Source organism: Sapajus apella, unplaced genomic scaffold (genome assembly GCF_009761245.1).
Source record: "Sapajus apella isolate SASKATOON/1434 unplaced genomic scaffold, GSC_monkey_1.0 scaffold78, whole genome shotgun sequence".
In the NCBI taxonomy this organism is placed as follows: Eukaryota; Metazoa; Chordata; class Mammalia; order Primates; family Cebidae; genus Sapajus; species Sapajus apella.
In genome coordinates this window covers 3,829,094-3,851,191 of record NW_022437018.1, presented here as the reverse complement: position 1 = coordinate 3,851,191, position 22,098 = coordinate 3,829,094, and the positions used below count along the sequence as shown (strand labels likewise).

Genomic DNA, 22,098 nt, shown 5'->3' with positions numbered 1-22,098 from the left:
AATGCTGGTAGGCACACTGCATTTGTTCAATAAATACCTTGATAATCAGGTGGCAACAGACACTGACCTGGAAATGCATTTAGAAGACAATGATCTTGAACCTAGAATTGTTCCTAAGAGGAAAGTGCTTGCTGAGCTTTAACTGTACAGCAGCTTTGCTCATTTGAAATTAAAATGTATGCTTCTTTCTGTTCTGGAAGCCAGAGAATACATGGAGTCCAAGGTCTGTCTCGCTCAGGTACCAGATAAAGTTTTAGAGTTATCAGTAGCAAGTCTTGCTCACAAAAGGCTTAGCTTCAAACACGGAAGCACCTTTCTCCATAACTTTAGTCTCAATTGTTAAGAAAATATTTTTCAAATGAATAAATTTTGTTTGCACAAGTCAAAAGAATTTGAAGTTTGCTTATACTATGAACAGGTATTTACTAAGCACCTATTATGTACAATAGTTAGGGAGACAAGTCATTCATGGGGGAGAACTGTTTTTTTTGTAAACAGAAATCCAAGGGGGCTTTTCTGAGATTGAAGACCAATAACAGGAAGCTAGAGTGGGTTGTGCAAGGAGCAGCCAGGCACAGGGGAGGAGAAAATGGAAAAAAAAAGAAGTGAGCATTTTGGGGATGATTGAAATATGAGACAAAATAGAGAGATTTCAGCTGCTGTGTGGAATGGGAAATGTATTAGTTATCTATTGCTGTGTAACAAATTACCCCAAACATGGCCACCTAAAAGAGCAAATTTTTAGAAATACATAATTCAGTGGGTCAGGAATCTGAGCATGGTTTAGCTATGTGCTATTTGCTTAGGGTCTTTCATGATGTTTCACTCAAGCTGTCAGTCAGGCCTGCATTCATCTCCAGGATCAACTAGAGGAGGATCTACTTCCAAGCTCACTTAAGCATCGCCTTGTGGGCCTCTCCAGATACTGCTGAGTGTCCTTACAGCATAGCAACACGCATCACCAATGCAAGTGACTCAAGAGAGATCAACAGAGGAACCAAGAGGGAAGCCACAGGTTTTTTTATAGCCTCATCTTGGAAGTGGTATTCTGCCATTTCTGCCACATTCTATTCACTAGAAGAAAGGCACTAAGCCCAGCCCACTTTCAAGGGGAAAGAAATGAAGTTCTAGAGTATTTGGAAGAATTTGAGCATATATATATATATATATTTTTTTTCTTTTTTTTGATACAGTGTTTCATTCTGTCATCCAAGGCTGGAGTGCAGTGGCATGATCTTGGCTCACTGCAACTTTCACCTCCCAGGTTCAGGTGATTCTCCTGCCTCAGCCTCCTGAGTAGCTGGGATTACAGGTGCCTGCCACCACACCCAGCTAATTATTTTTTAAAAATATTTTTAGTAGAGACGGGGTTTCACCATGTTGGCCAGGCTGGTCTCGAACTCCTGGCCTCAAGTGTTCTATCTGCCCACCTCAGCCTCCCAAAGTGCTGGAATTATAGGTGTGAGCCACCGTGCCTGGCCTTTGCACATATTTTTAAAACCAAGAGAAAACTTAGGAGACTATCCGGGTCTCTGTGTGATGCCCTATGTATAATGGTTGGGTTGAGCTTTTAAAGAAAGCTAAAGATATATAGTAAAGAGTCATCGTTTCCCTCAACCTCCTAGGATTCAACTGTGTGTAGGAGGCAGCGAGAGGAATTCATGTGTGTGCGTGCGTGTGTGCGTGCGTGCGTGCGTGTGTGTGACGCAAACACACACACACACACACACAGAGAGAGAGCAGAGGCAGGCTTGAAGGCAGCCTAGCTAAAGTCAGATCACATATAAACTGATACCAAACAGTACAGCATCTTAGTTCAAATCTCTACAGGGGGGAGGATTCGGCATAGTCTACAGAAGTCAAAAGTCTTCATAGAAGAAACATGAGTTGTTCCAGGTTATGAATATTAATATGTTATATTTATTTAATGTATTTTGCTTATTATTGAAGAAAAGATCATTCAAACCCACTCTTTAAATGAAGCAAAATAACTGAGTTCATTGGTTAGCTTATATTGTGTGTTTTTCCCCATCTAAAATATCTTTTTATATAAAGTCCTTTATTCTTTAAGTTACCATGTATGGAATAAAGGAAGGAAGAAATTCCTTGAATAATGGATATCTACCTCTTAGGTACTCCCGCTGTTTCAAGTGTGCATGCGTGTACGTGTGTGTGTGTGTGTGTGTGTGTGTGTGCGCGCGCACGCGCGCGCGTACCTCCTCACAAATCTTGGCACATTTATACGACACTGTATGTACCAGGCATGCAAATCTTGAAATAAGGGAAAGTAGGTTGCATCTCCCATCTAAATTCTTCTTAGTCCAAAATCAGTGTTCTGGGAGCTATGAAACTCCATATTCATCAGTTAAACTTGTCACTTCTGCTGTGGTCATTACTGGTTCAGGCAAACAGAAGAAAAAGCAACTTCCTTCTTCCACATCTACACTTATATTATTTCCTTGATCGAGCACAGAGCTATTTTGCCACAGAGAGCTTTCCTGTTTTTTTTTCCCCTCTTCACTCCTATGATGTCAATGGTGCTGATGCAGCTGCGTAATTTGCATAGAAAGTTTCTCAGTTCCGTAGTTAGAATACCAATCAGGTGGCCTCTTGCTAAGCATGTTTATTCTTTCTTAACTGACTCTTCACTTGCATGCTTTCCTGCACAATGCATACCTGCTTGTATATTCTCTGCCATCTGTTAAACACTCACCATGTCTAAAGAGTGGCCTCATAAGCCAACCTGAATACTATGAAAACACATTGGTATCTGGCCCAATATTATAAAACTGATCAAAATCTTCTTTTTTAAAAATGCAATCAATAAATATATATCACCCTGGAGTTTTGGTTGTCTTACATTTGAGTATGTTTATTAACATGTAAGTCTGCATTCACCAAGATAGAACCAACTATATATTTATAAGTGACCTTTTAGTTATAAACAACTGCATTTATCCACTCCAACTGTAAGCAATCCTACATGATTTCCAGCCCATAGGAAGGAATCCACTTTATCATTCTATTAGTAATTGCTACCCAGAGTAAGACTGGCTGATCATAAATTTTGGACTTTACTAATGAGAACATTTGGAAGTATACGCATGGGAAGAATAGGACAAAATAGTTTAAATTGAAAGTCCTAAAAAATCCAGGTTTGATGGTCACATACTCATAGATCATCTAGCTCAATTTCCCTTCCAGTGCTTTAAACAACTTCACAAAATATCATTCAACAAAAACCGTATTGCTAAACTTGAAATATATTCAATGATGATGTAACCTATTACCTCTCAATTCATTCCATAAAACTTAAAGTACCGTCTGTCTGCCAGGACCTGTGCTGAGATGAGAGTTGGTAGTATAAAACTGAGGAAGACATGAGCCTCTGCCCTCCCACATCTCATCCCTTCCATTTCTAGATGCTTCTATATTTAGAAAGTGATTGCATTTATTTAGTAAAGGTTCACCCTAGAACCAAAACCAATGATCTTTGGTTTGCCATCTGGGAGTTATGCAGACAAGACAAATCTCTTCTCTTCTTTATCTTGTCAGTCCTTTAGATTTGAAGGCAGCTATTACGTCCACTCTGAATCTTGTCTTTTTCAGAGGCTTCTGGTCCTGGAAAATCCAGGTTATTTTCCTTTGAAAACATTTTGATTTGAAAATGTCCACTTTCGGCCAGGTGCAGTGGCTCACACCTGTAATCCCAGCACTTTGGGAGGCTGAGGCGGGAGAATCACAAGGTCAGGAGTTTGAGACCAGCCTGGCCAATATGGTGAAAATCTGTCTCTACTAAAAATACAAAAATTAGCCAGGTATAGTGGCAGGTGCCTGTAGTCCCAGCTACTAGGGAGGCTGAGGCAGAAGAAGCACTTGAACCTGGAAGGTGGAGGTTGCAGTGAGCCGAGATAGAGCCACTGCACTCCAGCCTGGGAGACAGAGCAAGACTCCATATTAAAAAAAAAAAAAACAAAAAGAAAAGAAAATGTCTACTTTCAAATGTGGGTTGCTGAACGTGATACAGTTTACCTTAGGCATTATGTCTGGACATCCTAGAAAATGCTGAAAAGAACACTTTAAACCGAAAGTGTAGATTGTTAATGGATTCTGTGGGTTTGTCATCATAGAATACAAACATGATGATTTTTCTTAGACTGCATTCATCCCCCCAAGTCCTGCCATCTATTGGCCAGACAGTATCATAAATAGCAGAGTAAATCCCCTTAGCTAAAGTCCTTGTTTTCTAGGTCCTATTGTTATCATCCTGGAAGTTTTTTATGACTTATATAACTCATGAATAATAACATACTCATCCTCAAGTAATAATTAAATCTTCATTTGCAGAACTTTTTGCTTTAGGGAAAATGAACACTGCCTAATCACAGAAACATGAAATGCATCTGCTCAAAATAAAACAGACAATTTTATAATGTTATGCATTTTTTAAAAGTTAAGTAAGCAAGGAAAAAAAAGAAATAATACTGAATAAGGAAAATAAAAGGGAAAGAAGTAAAACTTTGGTAGTTTAAGCTGTTACTTTTTAAAAACAAGAACATGTATGTATACTATAATATATGCTGATTGCAAAAAATAATTTCAGAAAAATAATTTCATAAAGACAAGTTAAAAGGGAAAGCAAAGATTATCTGGTATACTATCAACATCAACTGCTCTTCAGCATTTTCTTGACAATCCAGGACTACAGCTAATAATCTGATGTTTGTCCTTCAGGACCTATTGGCTCTCTCTCTGTTTGTACATATGCGTATACATATACACACACAGATGTGGATATACAAACTGTGGTCACAATGGACACATTTAGTAGCTTGTTGTTATCACATAATTAACATGGTGTGAATAACTTTCCATCATAAGTACAACACTATATGAATACTCTTAATGATGACAGAATTATATAGAGGCACCATAAGAATTTTAAACACCCTTCTAATGACAGACATTTAGGTACTCCACAGTTTTTTTTTTCCATAATAATCAAATATATGTACCCATATTTCTGCCCATTGTCTGATTATCTACTTGGGATAAACCCAGTGAAGGAAAATCCTTGGCTTAAAAGATAAATACAAATAAAAAAATTTGATATATATGGCCAAACCACTTTCTGGAAAGTTTACATTCTTCCCAGCAGTATATGAGAATGCCATTCATCCCATTCTCACAAGCTAATGGCTTTATTTTAATTTTTGAGAATTTGATTTTCACTGAATCTTTAAGTACTATAAAGGGTGAAAATCTTTGCATAAGTTTATTGGCTATATACTGTCTCTTATAGATATGCTTTGTTAATTTTCCTATTAGTGTAGTAACCTTTTTCTTATTGATTGTATAGAATATTAACTGCCATTTATATTGGAAATTTTATTTTTAGAGTTTGATTTTTAAATTCATTTACGGTGTTCCCCTCCCCTAAAATAGAAATTTTAAATTTTGATACAGTCAATAATATTAGTGGCCTCTGATATCTTAGAGTCTTGACTTACAATGGGCTATAATTAGCCATTTCACAAGGAGGTCCATATAAGGCAGTTTCTCTATAATAAAAATCATAACTAATTTAAACATATGTTATCCTATTGCCAGCTTTTACTTTCCTGGTCATGAGCTTAATGATTAATAATTTAAGAGATTGATTTATGTTTTACAGTCTACACACCAAAATAATATTTTCCAAATATAATTTTGTGGAATTAATAAAATAAAACTTTCCTCCTTTACATTAATTGATTTAGTAAACAACGATTGAACACTAGGTGAATGTATGTGACTCCCATACCCAGAAAAACAAGGAAACAGTAATGTCAGTTACCCAGATCTCATGGAATTATAGATAGCAATTGATTCCTTGAGTTATCACTTTATAATTAGAAGTCAATTTCTAGGAGAGTGTATGAGGACAGTATTTTGAACAAGGATTTAATGTTGGGGAAACAAAAAAGTAAAAGGTAATGTAAGAGAAAGCACTTTTTATTCCTTCTTTATTCCCTCACTTTTTTTTTTTTTTTTCTGTAAGAGAAGTGTCTGTCAAATGAAGCTGTGAGGAGATAATAGTAGGCCTGGGTTGGCAGCAAAATGTTGGAGAACTTTTCAGGCAGTAACAACAGCCTCATACTGCAAGACAGAGGGAAATCGGAAAGTTGTAATTCTGAAAAGACCAACCTAGCTCGATCAGAGAACTGGTCACAGAGGAGCTGAGATTGATGCTCGTGGACCAACAGATGGAAAGACTTGGGTGACATACTCAGGAATTGAGATGCCATGTGATCAAAGATGGAAATCATCTTTAAATTATGCTCCTACCATTTATCAATTATTTTGCTGGAGACAGATTCCTTGAATTTCTCTTAAAAGATTTATATTTAGAGAGGAATGATTATTTTTCTGTGCTTCAGAGAAGAAGGACTGGAGTGAAGTTTGATAAATTGTATATCCAAGCAACAACCATTTTCTTTAAATGATAGATTCTAAAGTCAGTTAGTCACACACGCCAGGTAGAGCAGATAGAGTTATTTTAACACAGCAATTTCTGATTGATTTTCTTTAGCAACACCCAATGTGAGTAGGTCAAACTACAAATTATGCCCTGTATGATTTTCCCTTCCAGCAGTTTGCTAATAGGATCATCCAACAAGAAAAAAGCCTTTTTCAAGATTAAAAACATCATCTGGATAAATTTAGATTATTTTGATAGGCACATCTCAAGGGTAAACTGAAAAGAAAAAAGATATCTTTACAGCTATGCTTCAGTTACCTTCCTCCTTTCCAAAATATGATCCAATGTGCAATGCTGTTTTGGTCCTTTTTTTCTCTTAAAAGGGTGAATGTTTACATAAGTCTCATATTTTGTTTATTCAGGACACTCTAAATGTACAGTTTAAAGAAAGAAAACAAAATTTATGTTTTTATATGGTTATTTTCTGCCACAAGGTTAACAGTTTTTAAGTATAGTGTCATTAACACCCATAATCTGTGTGGGTTTTGAAATAAGGAAGGAAAAAGTGTTTTATTTTGTTTTTGCTGTAGGAATGAGAGCTCAGAACATGAAATTATATACAGTTGACATTCACTGACTTTAGAGAGGTCGGAATTTCCTATATTTATTGACCTTAAGTGGTATTATTTTGGATTATGAAAGGCTGCCAAAATGTGACTCTAGTCAAGGTAACCACTTAGGCATATTTATGATTTTCTTTAAATATCTTTCTAAATATATCATATTTTTTATAATAAGATTCTGCTACAGAACCACTTTCAAAAAAGGGCCTCCACCAATGGCCGCACAGTCTGTACAATGGACAAGTCCATTAAACATGTGGACTGTAATGTGAATGGTGCCCCCTGGAGCTGTGCAATGGAGCTTGTGTGAAAATGTCCATGAAGCAAAATAAAATCTTGAAACAGATTGACTGTGTTGGCTTAAATGGTTACAAATAAAGTTATACCTATCTATCACATTTTGTAGGTTAGAGAAATTATTAAAGCAGACATAATCCTATGTTTTCATATACAAACACAAATGTGTATGTGTGTGTGTGTTTAAATGCATACGTATGATATAACCTTTGAAAGTACAAATGATCTAAGATTTGATGTGTTGCCATTTTGGTGAAATTAAGCTGAATAAATATTTTTAAAATATGATTAAAATGCATAATTCATGATAAAAATTTTATTTTCTTAGGGAAAATTTGGGATGTTATAGCGCAACACCAGATTTTTACTCTGTAAATGACTTTTTAGCTAGACCTCGTTTACACTGAAAATTTAAATATGGTAACAACACACTTTTAAAGTACTTAATTTTATGGATTGAGAATTCACCTATTTTATCCTACGCAGTCTTTCATCTTGTAAAAACCCAGATGAAGTTGCTCTGTCTATCAATATGTTAGTATATAAGCTTGTTTATATGCCTGAACTTAATTTACAAAATGTGCCTTAGTATTATACTTCTCGGGAATAAACTAGGGAACAATTTCATTATTGTACAAATAATATTTGAAGACATTCACATTGTTAAAGACTAACATTACATCTGAAATATACAGAATAAAATGTTCCTTTCTACATCCTATTTCCTATTTCTACTCAACTACCAAAAGGTAAGCCACATTAATGGTTAATATAAATTCTTTTGGTTTTTATACAATCACTTACATGCATATACACGTCTATATATTTTCAGGTTTATTTGCTTTTAAAAATAAATGGGAACACTATTCATATTGTTCTACTCCTACACTTTTTAAATTAAGAATATATTTTAGAGATATTAACATAACCATACAGAGGAATCTACTACATTCATTCTAAAGACTTGATAGTTTTTTATAGTATGACTATACTTCATTTTATTTAAATGAATGTACACATGAAGTATTTATTGAGCACTTCATTTAAATAAAGTATTTCCCTTCTGATTTACCTTCTGCAATTTTTAGCTATAATAAACCATGCTTTGATGAATATTCAGGTACAAATAGCTTTATATAATATGAGTACATATGTCTACAGAGAAGATACTTTGAATTTAGGGAAGATACTCACATTCACACTTTATAGATTTTGCCAGTCTGCTCTCCACAGTGGTTTTACAAATTTAACCTCACACCAACTTAATATAGCTATGTTTTCTTGCATCCTCATTAACAAGGTATTAATCTATCTTTTACTATTACCCAATCTTATATTTAAGAAATATATATTTTTTGCAGGTCCTTGATAACTATTAAGGTTGGATAGCTTTTTGCTGGTATTCTTTGCTCATGTTTTTGTTGCCTTGTTTGCCTTTTTCTTATTTTATCAAATAAACTATTTGTGTATAAAATATTTTTGAGCTGGAATTGGTGGCTCACACCTGTAATCTCAGGACTTTTGGAGGCTGAAGCCAAAGAATCACTTGAAGCCACGACTTCAAGGTCAGCTTGGGTAAAAAGTGAGACCCCCATCTCAATCAAAAAATAAAATAAAATAAAAAATTAGCCAGGTATGATGTTGTGTGTCCATAGTCCCAGCTACATGGGAGGCTGAGGTGGAAGGATCACTTGAGCCCAGCAGTTCAAAGCTGCAGTGAGCTATGATCACACCACTGCTTTCCAGCCTGAACAACAGAATGAGACCCCATCTCTAAAAAGTTAAACAAAACAAAACAAAACAATTTGACCTTCATATGTTAATTTTCAAATGTTTCCTCCCAGTGACTTAAAAATTTTTATTCATGGTATTTTAAATCAAATCTTTAAAAAATTTATATGGCTAATTCCACAATTAAAAATATTTCCCTTCATATTTATTACTGTAGTTTTGCATTTTTAATTTATTACTGTAACTGATTTTATTGTTCCATCTTCCTCGTCTCTTAGCTTAGCATTTATCATTTATTCAATGCTTACTCCAAGGATACAATATGCATCCTTGGCTTATTAAATATTTATAAATGAGTACTTTTACTTGCCTCAAACAATGGGAGAGGCTTAGAAAACTAAGTCACTTACATTTCTGTTGACTTATATGCTATTGTCATTGTGAATTTTAAACCTCATAAAATATTTTGTGTAACGCATTTGATATTCAATTAGATGTATCTATCTACCTATCTATCCATCTATCTATCCATCCATCCATCCTAATCTGTCCATTTCACTTGCTCCTCATTCCTCATTTCACTTGCTCTTCATTCCTTTCTATTTCTCTCACTTTCCATTTGGAATCATTTTCTTTATGCCTGGAGAGTACCTGTTAATACTTCCTTTAGTGTGTTTCTAATAAATTTTCTTTTTCCTTTTTTTGAGATGGAGTGTTGTTCTTGTTGCCTAGACTGGAGTGCAATGGTGCTATCTCGGATCACTGCAACCTCTGCCTCCTGGGTTTAAGCGATTCGCCTGCCTCAGTCTCCCAAGTAGTTGGGACTACAGGCATGTGCCACCACGCCTAGCTATTTTTGCATTTTTAGTAGAGACAGGGTTTCACCATGTTGACCAGGATGGTCTGGATCTCTTGACTTCATAATTCGTCTGCCTTGGCCTCCCAAAGTGCTGGGTTTACAGGCGTAAGCCACTGCGTCTGGCCAATTTTCTTGTTTTTTATATCTAGAAATCTCTCTATTAAAATCCTCATATTTTCTGTTCATATTCTTTGCCCATGTTTCTTTTGCCCTGTTTGCCTTTTCTTATTTTATCACAGAAACTGTTTTTTCTTGCTATGAAGTTCTAGATTGGCAGTTATTTACTTAGGACAATTTGAAATTACTTCATGGTCCTCTGGCTGTCATTGTGATTGCTAAGTCAGCTGTCAGTCTTACTGTTACCTCCTTCAAGGACATATGTCTTTTGTTTTCTACAGTTGGTTTTAAGATTGTCTTTGTCTTTCATTTTCAGAAATTTTACTATACTATGCTTAGGTGTGGATTGACATGTATCTAGTGTTCAAGTAAATCCTAAATCTGTTTCCTAATGTTGTTGGTTAGTTCTGGAAAATTAACGCTTCATATGTCACTTTTATCTTCTCATTCTAGAATTGACTTTTTTTCTCTCCATCATACCTTTTACTATATCCATACTGTCTTACGCATTTTCTGTGTTTACATACTTTTGCATCGCCATGCTTTATTTTAGATTTTTTCTTTGGATTTATCTTCCAGTTTACCAATTTTTCTCTTTAGCTATGAACTAACTTGTTAAACGTATTCACTTGTTTTTAAATTTTTATTGTAGTTTTCTATTTCAGAACTTCTATTTAATGTTGTAATCATTTTTTGTTATCTGCTAAAATTTATATATTTTATTTTCAAGAATATTTTTTATTTCTTAAGGATAATTATTTTCAAGTACATGACGATGACTCCATCATCTGGAATAGTTGTGTTCTATTTTTGTTTTCTGTGTGATTTTTATTATGTGACAGACATTGGTTATGAAAAACTGTTGATACAATCTGGAGTGTGGCATGATTTTATTTTACAGAGGAAGTTAACAACACTATACACAGCTAACCTAAATCTGCCAAAAATGGAGGAAATTTGGAATTGAAGTTAAGTCCACGTTAGTTAGGGCTGATCTCCTAAAATGTGGTCCTGTGTAGACACAACATGCTACTTGTAAAATTTGCTATATTCTCTTCCCTCTCCAATTTTTGTTCTCCTAGCTCCATGCATCTACCAAAATTTTACTTCTCAGCTTCTAAGTTTCTTAGCCACTTTTTCCAAACTAGTAGATACCTACAGGTAGAAAGCATTTCTGAATGTCAGGCTTATAATCTTTTTTGAGCTTTTCTAGCTGAGCTTTCAAACATTTAAGGCTTAAAAAAATCTTGTCCAATTTTTCTAGTTGCTCCCAGTGGAAGTGTTTGCCAAACTATAGTTCACCATTATGGAACGTGTCTTCCATCATGGGAAATGGGTATCTTAATAAATTGGATTCATTTTTAAGTTTGGTATAAGGTAAAAATCTAATTTATTTTTAACAAACATGTAGCCAATTATCCCAACTAATTTTAAATGCCGATTTACTAAATATTTGTATATGCCACATATTAAAACCCACATATGCACAGGTTTATTTCTAAATTTCATATTTAAAACAAACGAACAATAATAATCAAGTATTAAAAGTAACTATGAGAAGGCATTGCCATACTAGGTAACAAGACAGTTGATAAAGTTGTGGCCTCTTCCTCCATCTTCCAGGCCAACAGAGTGACATCTTCAAATCTTCCTTTTTCTGTCTCTGATCCTCCTGCCCTCCTCTTTTTCTTATATGGAGATTACATTGATCCTACTTCAGTAATCTGGAATAATCCCTCCATCTCAAATTCATTAACTTAATCAAATCTGCAAAGTCCCTTTTACCATGTAAAGTAATATACTAACAAGTTCCAGGAATTAGTAATAGTCGTCTTCAACTATGCAGCCAATATTCAAATGCCTCAATTATCTCATAACTGTTTTGTGTTTGTGGTTTGGTTTGTCTGTCTGTTTGAAGTGGGATCCAAATAAGATACCTACATTGAATTTTATTCAGTCATTTTTTAATCTATAGGTTTACCCTTTATGTATTTTTATTTTTTTGCAATTTGTTTGTTGAATAGTTCATGTCTTCTGTCCTATAAAATCTCCTATACCCTAATTTGCTAATTGTATTTTTATGATATCTTTTACATATTCCTTTATCTTCCGTATTTCCAGTAAATGAGAAGTTAGTGTTAGAAGACTGACAAAAAGACTAACCAGTTCAAATTGAAAGAGCAATTTATATGGGGTTTCACATAATTTTATTAAAAAGCATGTGAAGTCTGGTTTTCTTTCTTTTTGTGATGTCAGGAGCCACGCATCATCCTTGCCTAGATCTATTATTTTATTAAAGGTTGACAAATGGCGATATTCTATTTCATCATTCTTTTCTCACTTATGAAAGGGATACTCCTATGATTAGAGGAAATTTATGTTTTGTTCTCATCTATCCATAATTAAAGAAACTAAGTTTTTTTGGTGTTATCTAAGTTGAATACTTGCCTAAGTGTTAAATTTCAAACATTCATGTGTTTGTCTTGTGGCCCTTATTTGGTCCTAGAGCCTTGAGATCAGCATGAATAATCACATTACTGGGCAGGCCTCTGCCTCTGCCATGAAAGGTTGTTAATTAAAAAACAGGTATTTGTATCAAGGGTTAGCAAACACTTCTAAAATGTCATAAAATGTAGTGGTGTAAAATCTGCTTTCACTAATCCTTTAAAATTCCATGAGTGGCCTAATTCTTGAAGACACAACATTCATCTCTTAAGGATTTTTTTTTTTTTAATTGCTCTGGTCAGCTTGGGGAAAATACAAGTGACAATGGAAAATGAAGCAGCCGATCTGTGTCTACTTTCTCCATTTCATCTTTCCATAAGCATAAATTTCACCTAAATATATCCTTACAATATAGAAGAAAGGCATGATTGTGTAATTAACAAAGGAAAAGGGAGTTCTTTCTGAAATTTTTTCTTGATCACTCTAAATATCTACTTAAGCTGTTATTGATCCACTATCATATTCTCAAAGTTTTGCTTGAACTGATGAGATAGGATTATATTCCAAACTGATAATTATTGTAAGGGCTGTCACACGATATGATGTAATTCTGAAGTGGAAATGTTTTTCAGTGAAACTTTGTCAAGTGACACCTAATTTAAGCTACAGTATGAGGAGACTGCAAAGAAGTAATTTTTAGGAAAATTAGAAGCAAAAAGGGTTCCTTGTTTTCTGGCAGTTCACTTTTAAAAGGCTGGCATTAGAACAAGTACCCAAATGAAGAGTGAGTAATGGTGACTGAGGTGTTTATGAAGCGAGTAGTTTATAAATTCCAGAATAACAATACCCATGAAGTCAGAATAGCTGGCATGTTCCACGTGGTTCTTAATATCAGGAAAATTACAAAGATAATGAGAATATCCCCTTATTCACTGTTTATTTCTGATTATGGCCTATAATTGGTTGACTATATCAACCCACAGGAAACAAATAGGAAACCATATAATACAGTGCATATCTACATGCTTATTGGTGCAACAGTAGCCCAAATTCAGCAATAAGAAATCAGCTGGAATACAATAATATGAATTGATTAGAGAGTTTGTCTAAACCTTTTGTTTGAGATTATGATGCAATTAAGGTAGGTGTGATCCATTGAGGAAGTGGGATATGAATTAGGTCTTAAACAATGAGTAGAATTAAAAAAAAATGTGAAATTAGAAGAGATTTCACTGAATTAAGTTGTCATTACATTTATTTATATAATTATTCTTTTTTGCAAATTACTAGTTGGTTTATCATTTTTTTCTGACTTGATTTGTATGCAGACATACGTACCTTATCCAACTGAACTTTGTCAAATAATCCATAAATACACAAAGTATGCATGATTAACAATGCTTTTAATGCCAAAAGACAGCTTATTTTCTTAATCCAAAGATCACTTTATCTAATTATTCTTTTTGCAAACTACGAATTGGTTATATTAACACTTGAATAATCTTGACAAGAAGTTGCTTTAAGCAGTTAAAGATCCAGATGCTGATCAGCATGCATTAAGTGATTCTGTTTAATTGATTCCATCTAGATAAATTACTTACCTCAGTTCCTATCACAATTTCTTCCCTGGCAGAGTAGAACATAAATTCGTAGAGCTTGTAGTGTTGAAATAAGCTGAAATACAAAACAAATGTGCGCTCTGATAAGTCAGTTTCAGAAAAAAAAACCACAATAGGTAAAAGCATTTATTAAAGGAAACTTCATATTGACCAAGCTAATGCTATCAAACACTAAAATAGAGTTAGCAACCTCCTTTATTCCAAAAGAAATTGTCTGGAAATGCTAAGAAATTAGAGTTTTATTTTTTAAGGAAATGACAATATAACACAGTACCTAGAATAATATCAGTAAATCCATCTGCAATGAGTGGGTAAGTTAGGAATAAGAAAGAAATTAGATGGCATCTTGACTCTTTGTATCTTGAAAGCAAATAATGCGCCATCCCTAAATAATATGAAACTTCATATTATTTGCTATGTTTTGCTGCAAACAGGAGTCAATTTCCTCTGGTACGAATGGCACTGAGCTATATAATCTACCTCTATATTAGTTACTTCTTACATTCTCAAACTGTTTCAAGATTAAATTAATCTCTAATAATACCTGAAAAATGATGGTGCATGAACTAAAATCCATTTCGAAAATGTCTGAGTTTCCTGCAGAATATTCGGTCATACATGAAAGGGAAAAGTTAATTTAAGAGAGATTATTTCTTCAGTTCTTACCCTAAAAACTGGGTGGTCAGCATATAAAAATTATAAAGAACCAAAGGATAGGCGGTCACTAACACAAGTATTTCCAGCAAGTTTAAAGAGCAATGCATTATTAAGAGTTAAAAATTTACTGAAGGGCTGACTTCTAATATCCTGTTTGTGATAACATTTGAATTTTTCTAGTTCTCTTCCTGCTGGTTGGGAAAATTAATAGACTCATAATACAGCAAAATGCCCAAGAACAAAAAATTGTCTTAGTGGTTTCTCTTTCACTCTGGTGACTTTTGCTATTTAAGAAAATTGATTTTAATATAACTGAGAAATTAACGTTTGCAAAATGTAGCTACAGAGCATGTATAATAATGGCTTCTCCTGGATGTTGTAATGGATCAAAGTTTCAATTCATTTGAAATCAATGGAGAAATTCTTAGGCAGCTGAGTCTCTCTCAGTTATATTAGCAGTTGATCTCACTACTAACACAATCCATTAAAAAGTGATGGATGTGCAGACTGTGTCATGGTATTATTTTTTGGGGAAAAAAATCTTTTGTACATTCAAATTACTCATCAACATTCAGAAAAGTAACTTGGCTTTGACATTACTTTGATTTGTTGGCTAGAAAAATACATCAAGATTAGTGAAGTTTGATAATTCAATGAAGCAAAATAAATTCAAATTCTTCCTAACTTATACTGGTTACCTAGAGAAAGCCTTAAGGTCAAAAATATTACACTGGCAATAACTGATTTTAAGTAGAAAAATTAAAGCCTATAGAGTATTTTGGAAACAGCTTGGCTTCCTCTCAGAGAACCAGCATAAAATGTCCCTTTCTCTATCTTGTGTCACACAAAGAACTTAATTCATAGATCTTCCTTCCTGCAATTTTGTAATCTTTCAGCCTTATTATTTTCATTGCATATAGGAATAAGGTTGTCCCATGCCAAGACGGAAAGTCACTTCTTAACATTGAAAATGCATAATTTGGATAAGGTGGTCAAAGCTGCAGGCTTGGGGGCAAGACCAGGACGAGGGCCTTGTCTAGCTTTACCAGGGGCACGGGAAGAAAGTGACACTTCTGCTGTGATCATGCATTTTCTTCCTCTTCTGACTGACTTAACCTCTTAGATTATTTTGTCAAACATTTAGTCTTAGTTCTAAATTGAAGAGAGATAAAGTGAAAATAATTCAAGATGTCTGGCTCAATGCGTGAAGTGCAGCACCCTGTGGTGTACAGAAGGGCAGGGTTGATTTTCTTATATTGAGTATATGCCTCTTATGTTGGGTATACACCTGAAATTGCTATCGCCTAATTCCCAAAAATAGGTAGAATCCACAAGGACAAAAGTGTATTTGGGCCATATATATGTAAATGATGTCTTTTCCCCTATTGTTATATTTATTATTCATTTTTTTGTCACCCAAAGTGCCTTCCTCACATAATCCTGATGCAGTTTGCTTTAGAACAGCAATTATATATATATATATATATATATATATATATATATATACTTTTAAGTTCTGGAGTACATGTGCAGAATGTGCAGGTTTGTTACACAGGTATACATATGCTATGGTGGTTTGCTGCACCCATCAACCTGTCATCTACATTAGCTATTTATCCTAATGCTATCTCTCTCCCAACCTCCCACCCCCTGACAGGCCCTGGTGTGTGATGTTCCCCTATCTGTGTTCAGTTCTCCTTGTTCAGCTCCCTCCTATGAATGAGAACATGTGGTGTTTGGTTTTCTGTTCTTATGTTAGTTTGCTTGAGAAAGATGATTTCCAGCTTCATCCACATTCCTGCAAAGGACATGAATTCAGCCTTTTTTTATGGCTGCATAGTATTCTGTATGATGTTTTATACTAAAAAGTTGCAGAAGTGTTTTTATTCCTACACATTATATAATACATACAAATGTGCCACTAGACTTGCACAACTAGATTTGCCAGCACTTATAGTCATGTGGGGGAGGAAATTTGGTATTCATTTTTTTCGAATCACAGACACATGACAGAGTGTGTTAACAGCATCGAATGAAATTTCCATCTGATTGTCAGTTAAGTTTCATGTGCTATGGGTCATGTTGTAAAAACTGCTTTCCCTAAATGGCTTTTAGTGGTTGGGTAAATTTAACATCAGGTTAAATTCAAACACTCTTATACTTTTGATAACTGGGTTACCTTCATATTTGTAAAACTGCTTTGTAGTCATCAAAATGAAAAATATTATATTATTTCATTGTGATTAAACTTTTCTTTTCCTTCAACTTTTAAGTTTGAGGATACATGTGCCGGATGTGCAGGTTTGTTACATAGGTAAATGGGTGCCATGGTGGTTTGCTGCACAGATCAACCTATCACTTAGGTATTAAGCCCAGCATCCATTAGCTAGTCTTCCTGATGCTGCCCCTCCTCCCAGGCCCTTTCAAACTTTCATTTGTGGACTTTTGAGGGGTTCTGAACAGGTGTTGTAGAAAAGCATATTTTCTTTTACACAACTTCAGAATCAATTCCAGATATCCTACTGATATTTTATAGTTCTGTAATAGGAATATTTAAATTGCATAATTTCTTTGAAATAACAATATGAAGACTTAACAGCAACAAAATTGTTGTGATTTACTTTATTTGACTAACTTCTTAAATACAACTTATTTGGTTTTGTTTAGTGAAGTAATAATATTAGGGATTTATAATATGTGAAATTATCCTGTTAGGATCTAAAGGTGGCTAACATGGACGTCTCCTCTTAACTGTTTTCTGAAGGACAATGTCAAGAAATATGTTGATGAACATTCGCCCAGAGAGTAGAGATGAAGGGGAAAAGAGTTGCCATCCTTTGTCTTCTGGAAGGTGTGATTACAGCACCTGCATGGGTTTTGTGGCCCTGGTTAACTCTCAGTCCCGGTGCCCATTAGAAGCCTCCTGGGCTGAGAGCTCAGTTGTTAAAAATGTGTTCTGCAAGAGAAACTGGGACTGTTCAAACAGAGAAGGAAAAGAAGGATGCTAATACAATGTGCAAAGTGGAATTCTTCTTGCCCAGTGATTCTCAAACTCTGATGGGTAGAAAGACCTTGAGGAATAGTCTCTCCTCCAATTCTGGATTACCATCCTCCCCCGCAATACAAGAACCTTGCCTACTCTAATTGATATGAAAACTACTCTGGCTTTGACTGAGAGACACCTCTTAGGAGGTATGTTTTAATATTAAGAAGCCACATTATATCAAATGTTATTATGTAAAAACCATATCACATCATATGACATTATTAATCCATGCCAGAAACCAATATATAAACTTTATCATTTTAAACACACTAGTATTTTAAAAGCTTTCTAGATTTCAACCAGGCTCCTTGCCAAGCAAATCATGAACATGTCTAGGATATCAGTCAGCACTCTTATTTTAGAACTTTAAATTTTAAAGTTGAAAAACACTGGAGTGTATAAGAGGAACAAAAATATTATGCATAAGCTTTCAGCTTGACAAAAGATTTTTACCTACTCTTCTTTGAATATTTGCAAACTCTAAAAATGTCCCTTTCGAGAGATGCATGACTCTACTGCAGATTTTGTGACAGATTATATAAAAAGATAAATTTCTTAGTTCACCAATGAAGAATCACTGTAATAAAAATACTTTCCTTCCGCCCACCGTCATTTTCCAAGCAGTAAGAAAGACTTAATGAGTTTAATTGGTCAATAGTACAAGATATTTCAGGGCATGTAATAAATTTGAGGAAGCATATTCATAAATCTCTTCAAATTCTAATACAAAGCAATTAAAATAAATATTTAAATAGCAATGAATGTTGCTCTTCAAAATGTAAAATCAGGTAGTTGGAAAGATCAACTGCCTAAAGTATAGAGTCTATTGTAATTGAATCTGATTAATCTGAATCATCCTATAATAAATAATACTAATTAAAGATGCAAAGAAAAATGAAATTCTTAATTTATTATAATTTTAGATGAAATTATATTTATCAAATGCAAACCTTTTTTCAGGAATGCAAAGTTAGCCAAAGTGTTCACTGTTCTGACTTTTAGTTATCAGATGAAAGATTTGTACACCTAATTTAAAGAAGATTTAATTACCTAATTATTGGTTGGGCTAATTACTGCATAAATTCTGTAAATATCTGAATTTGCTAAAAGCTGAATTATTTTTATTTAACATTTTCCAGAAGATGTGAAAGATAAATGTTACTGAAAATAATCCATACCTGATTTTTATGTAATCAATGATAGCATTGGCTTGTTTTACATCAAAGATATTCCATTCCTCACTTTTTCGTGAATGATTTGGTCCTATTTCAGCCATAACTTCTCCAAGCCATTTTATGCTGTCCTCTAAGGACATATGTAGTGCTGAAATAAAATCCAGAGAAATCTTAAGTATTATTTTGATAGATGTTTTCAGGATAAGATAATCCAAGATGTTTTTAATGTGCCAAAATTTACTTTGTTAAGTATTTGTGAGGATAAATTGTAAAACTCTTGTTTCTTATTAATAAATTAATACATTTTGTGCAAAAGAATAGCGGCTGGCTGGGAATGGTGGCTCAAGCCTGTAATCTCAGCACTTTGGGAGGCTGAGGTGGGTGGAACACTTGAGCCCATGAGTTAGACACCAGCCTGGCAACAGGGTGAAACCCTGTCCCTTCAAAAAAAACACAAAAATTAGCCAGGCATGGTGGCACATGCCTGAGGTCCCAGCTACTTGGGGGGCTGAGGTACAAGGATGGCTTGAGCCTGGGAGGTGGAGGTTGCAGTGAGCTGGGATGGTGCCACTGCACTACAGCCTTGGTGGCAGAGTGAGACTTGGTCTCGGGAAAAAAAAAATAGCAGCTGACCCCACCCCACCATTTGTAAATTACTATAATGCTACACAATTGTCTGCAGAGTTAATGTTTCCATTTTAGGATGAAAAAAAAGTCAAAATCTACTTTAAAATCTTTCTTTAAAATGAAAAGGAGTTTTTAAAAATATATATACAATCTTAGAATAAAAGCATGAAAATTGCAAAAAAGATGTTTGACAGCTGGTGAGGAAGGGAAGGCTTAGATGGTAGGCTCAGTTACTAGACAGCAGAGCTGAACTTAGAGCTGAAAATGTAAATGAATGGAGTCAATCAACACTGGGCTTCAGCCAATTGTTTCCATGTGTAAATCTGGGTTTGAAGATTTTCAATAGAAGTCAGAAATATGGATTTTTCTGTAAAACATCAAGTTTTTTTTTTCTTTTCCACAGCTACAGACTTATAACTCATGTAAGCCATTTCTCAAATGTCTGCCCAGTGGTGCTGATGAGAGGCGGATGAAAATGCACAACGAGTGACCACAATCCGGCCACCACTAGCAGAAGTAACCAGCGCAGTGATTCTCATCTGTTCTCTCACAGCTTCACACCAATGAAAACAAACATTCGAAACTATCTTCTGTGGCATTTGTCCAGTTGAAAAAGAACACCTTAGACTTAACTTTTAAAGTGTCTGTAATAATAATATGAACTTTTATCTTCTTTTCTCATTTGGCTCCATTATGCTTGATGTTACTTGTGACAGATAAAATATTATTTACAACCCACACATATGCTATCCACCCTTTCCCTGGAAGATGGAGTCAGGTACGTGGACTGGCCAGAGTGTCCTATGTTTGCAGAAAAGTGACGAGTGTATGGACATAAAACCAAGGATCCTGGAGGTGGAGAGCTGAAAGACACTAAAGCCAGGCTGGGCCGGCTGCTTAGGGGAGGTGAATGTCAGCAGGGGGCCTGAATGTGGGATCTGGGGGAATTGTGCTGCTCAGTGTGGACCCCACCAACCAAATCTCTCTCTTTCTCAAACCATCAGTAAATGCTACACTTGTTGTAATGGAGTTGATTTGGAAAGGAGGGGGTGGAGATTAAAAGAAGTTATGAGAACATAGACTGAATGCTGGACCAGGTATTTCTGGATTACACAGTTCCTCCTTCCCACTGGGATGAGTTGATTTGGAAGGGATGGGGGTGTAGATTAAAAGAAGTTATGAGAACATAGGCAGGTTGCTGGACCAGGTATTTCTGGATTACACAGCTATGCCTTTCCATTGGTGTGTAAGTGCTCTACCGTAAATACCAAAATTACTAATAAGGTAAAGTAATTTAAAATGTTAGGAAGACACTATATACACTAACTTGAAATTTGTTTAGTATAGCTTCTTGTCTACTTATAGGAATTAGAAAGAAGCATAAAACTATATACAACAATTAAAATCTGGTTTAATGAATTACAGTTGGTTCATTTCCCATTGCCTCCCACCAGATCATCTTTTATGTATGTCAGATACACTGAATTATTTCTGGATAACTAGGTATTCCCATATCATTCTAAGTGGAATTCAATTATTATTGTACATTTCTCTCTTCATGATAAACTTCTTTTGATAATAGTGGAAGTAGCTTCAGAAATGAAAAATCTGTTGGATAAAAGGAATTCATAAATGAATGGAAAATCTGAATCATTTTATTAATAAAATGATATTAATTAGAGATGCAGAGAAAAGAGAAGTTCTTAGATAACTGATTATAATTCTAGATAAAATTATACTTATCAAACAAAAATACATTTATATGACTATTTCCTTCTGAAAATAGTTGAATCTTTAAAACTGTTTTCTATGTCTGATGTCTTTCTGTAGATAATTCCTTTAAAAATTAGGGAAGTTATAATTTCATTTATCTAACTGAAATATTTGCTCTTTTAAAAATCCCATTTAGCGATGTGATTAAAATATAAAAGACTAAGCCACTCAAATAGTAAAAGCTTCTAGAAATAAAATTTATTCTTGAAAATTTAGAGTAATGAAAGAACTTACTAGACTTATAATTAATTGAAAAATGTAGGACGATACCTAACTGACCTTTACTATTAATATCTGGGTGACCTGAGTCTCTTTATATTTATCTACTTTTGGAGACAGGGTCTTGCTCTGTTACCCAGACTGGAGTGCAGTGATGCAATCATGGCTCATTGCAGCCTTAGCCTCCTGGGCTCAAGTGATTCTCCCACTTCAGAATCCCAAGTAGCTGAGACCACAGCTGTGTGCCCCCATACCTGGCTAATTTTTAATTTTTTTTTTTTTAGAGATGGGATTTCTCCATGTTGCCCAGGCTGGTCTTGAACTCCTGGCCTCAAAAGATCCTCCTGCTTTGGCCTCGTAAAGTGCTAGGATTACAGGCATGAGCCACTGCACCTGGCCTCATTTCCTTTCTATGTAAAATGAGAATACTGCAATACCTATTTTCAAAAT

The 22,098-nt window shown here is 34.7% G+C and overlaps 1 protein-coding gene across 6 annotated transcripts in view; it reads right to left on the bottom strand.

The window, feature by feature from the left end:
- The window catches only part of CABCOCO1 (ciliary associated calcium binding coiled-coil 1), a 113,106-nt gene that overhangs the window by 68,991 nt on the left and 22,017 nt on the right, over positions 1 to 22,098 (bottom strand). For all 6 annotated transcript variants that reach the window (XM_032252570.1, XM_032252572.1, XM_032252571.1 and 3 more), the window contains 2 exons: positions 19,033 to 19,177; positions 14,134 to 14,206 (listed from right to left, as the gene is read on the bottom strand). In XM_032252570.1, the coding sequence (XP_032108461.1) occupies positions 14,134 to 14,206; positions 19,033 to 19,177 (218 nt within the window). The remainder of the gene's footprint in view (positions 1 to 14,133; positions 14,207 to 19,032; positions 19,178 to 22,098) is intronic.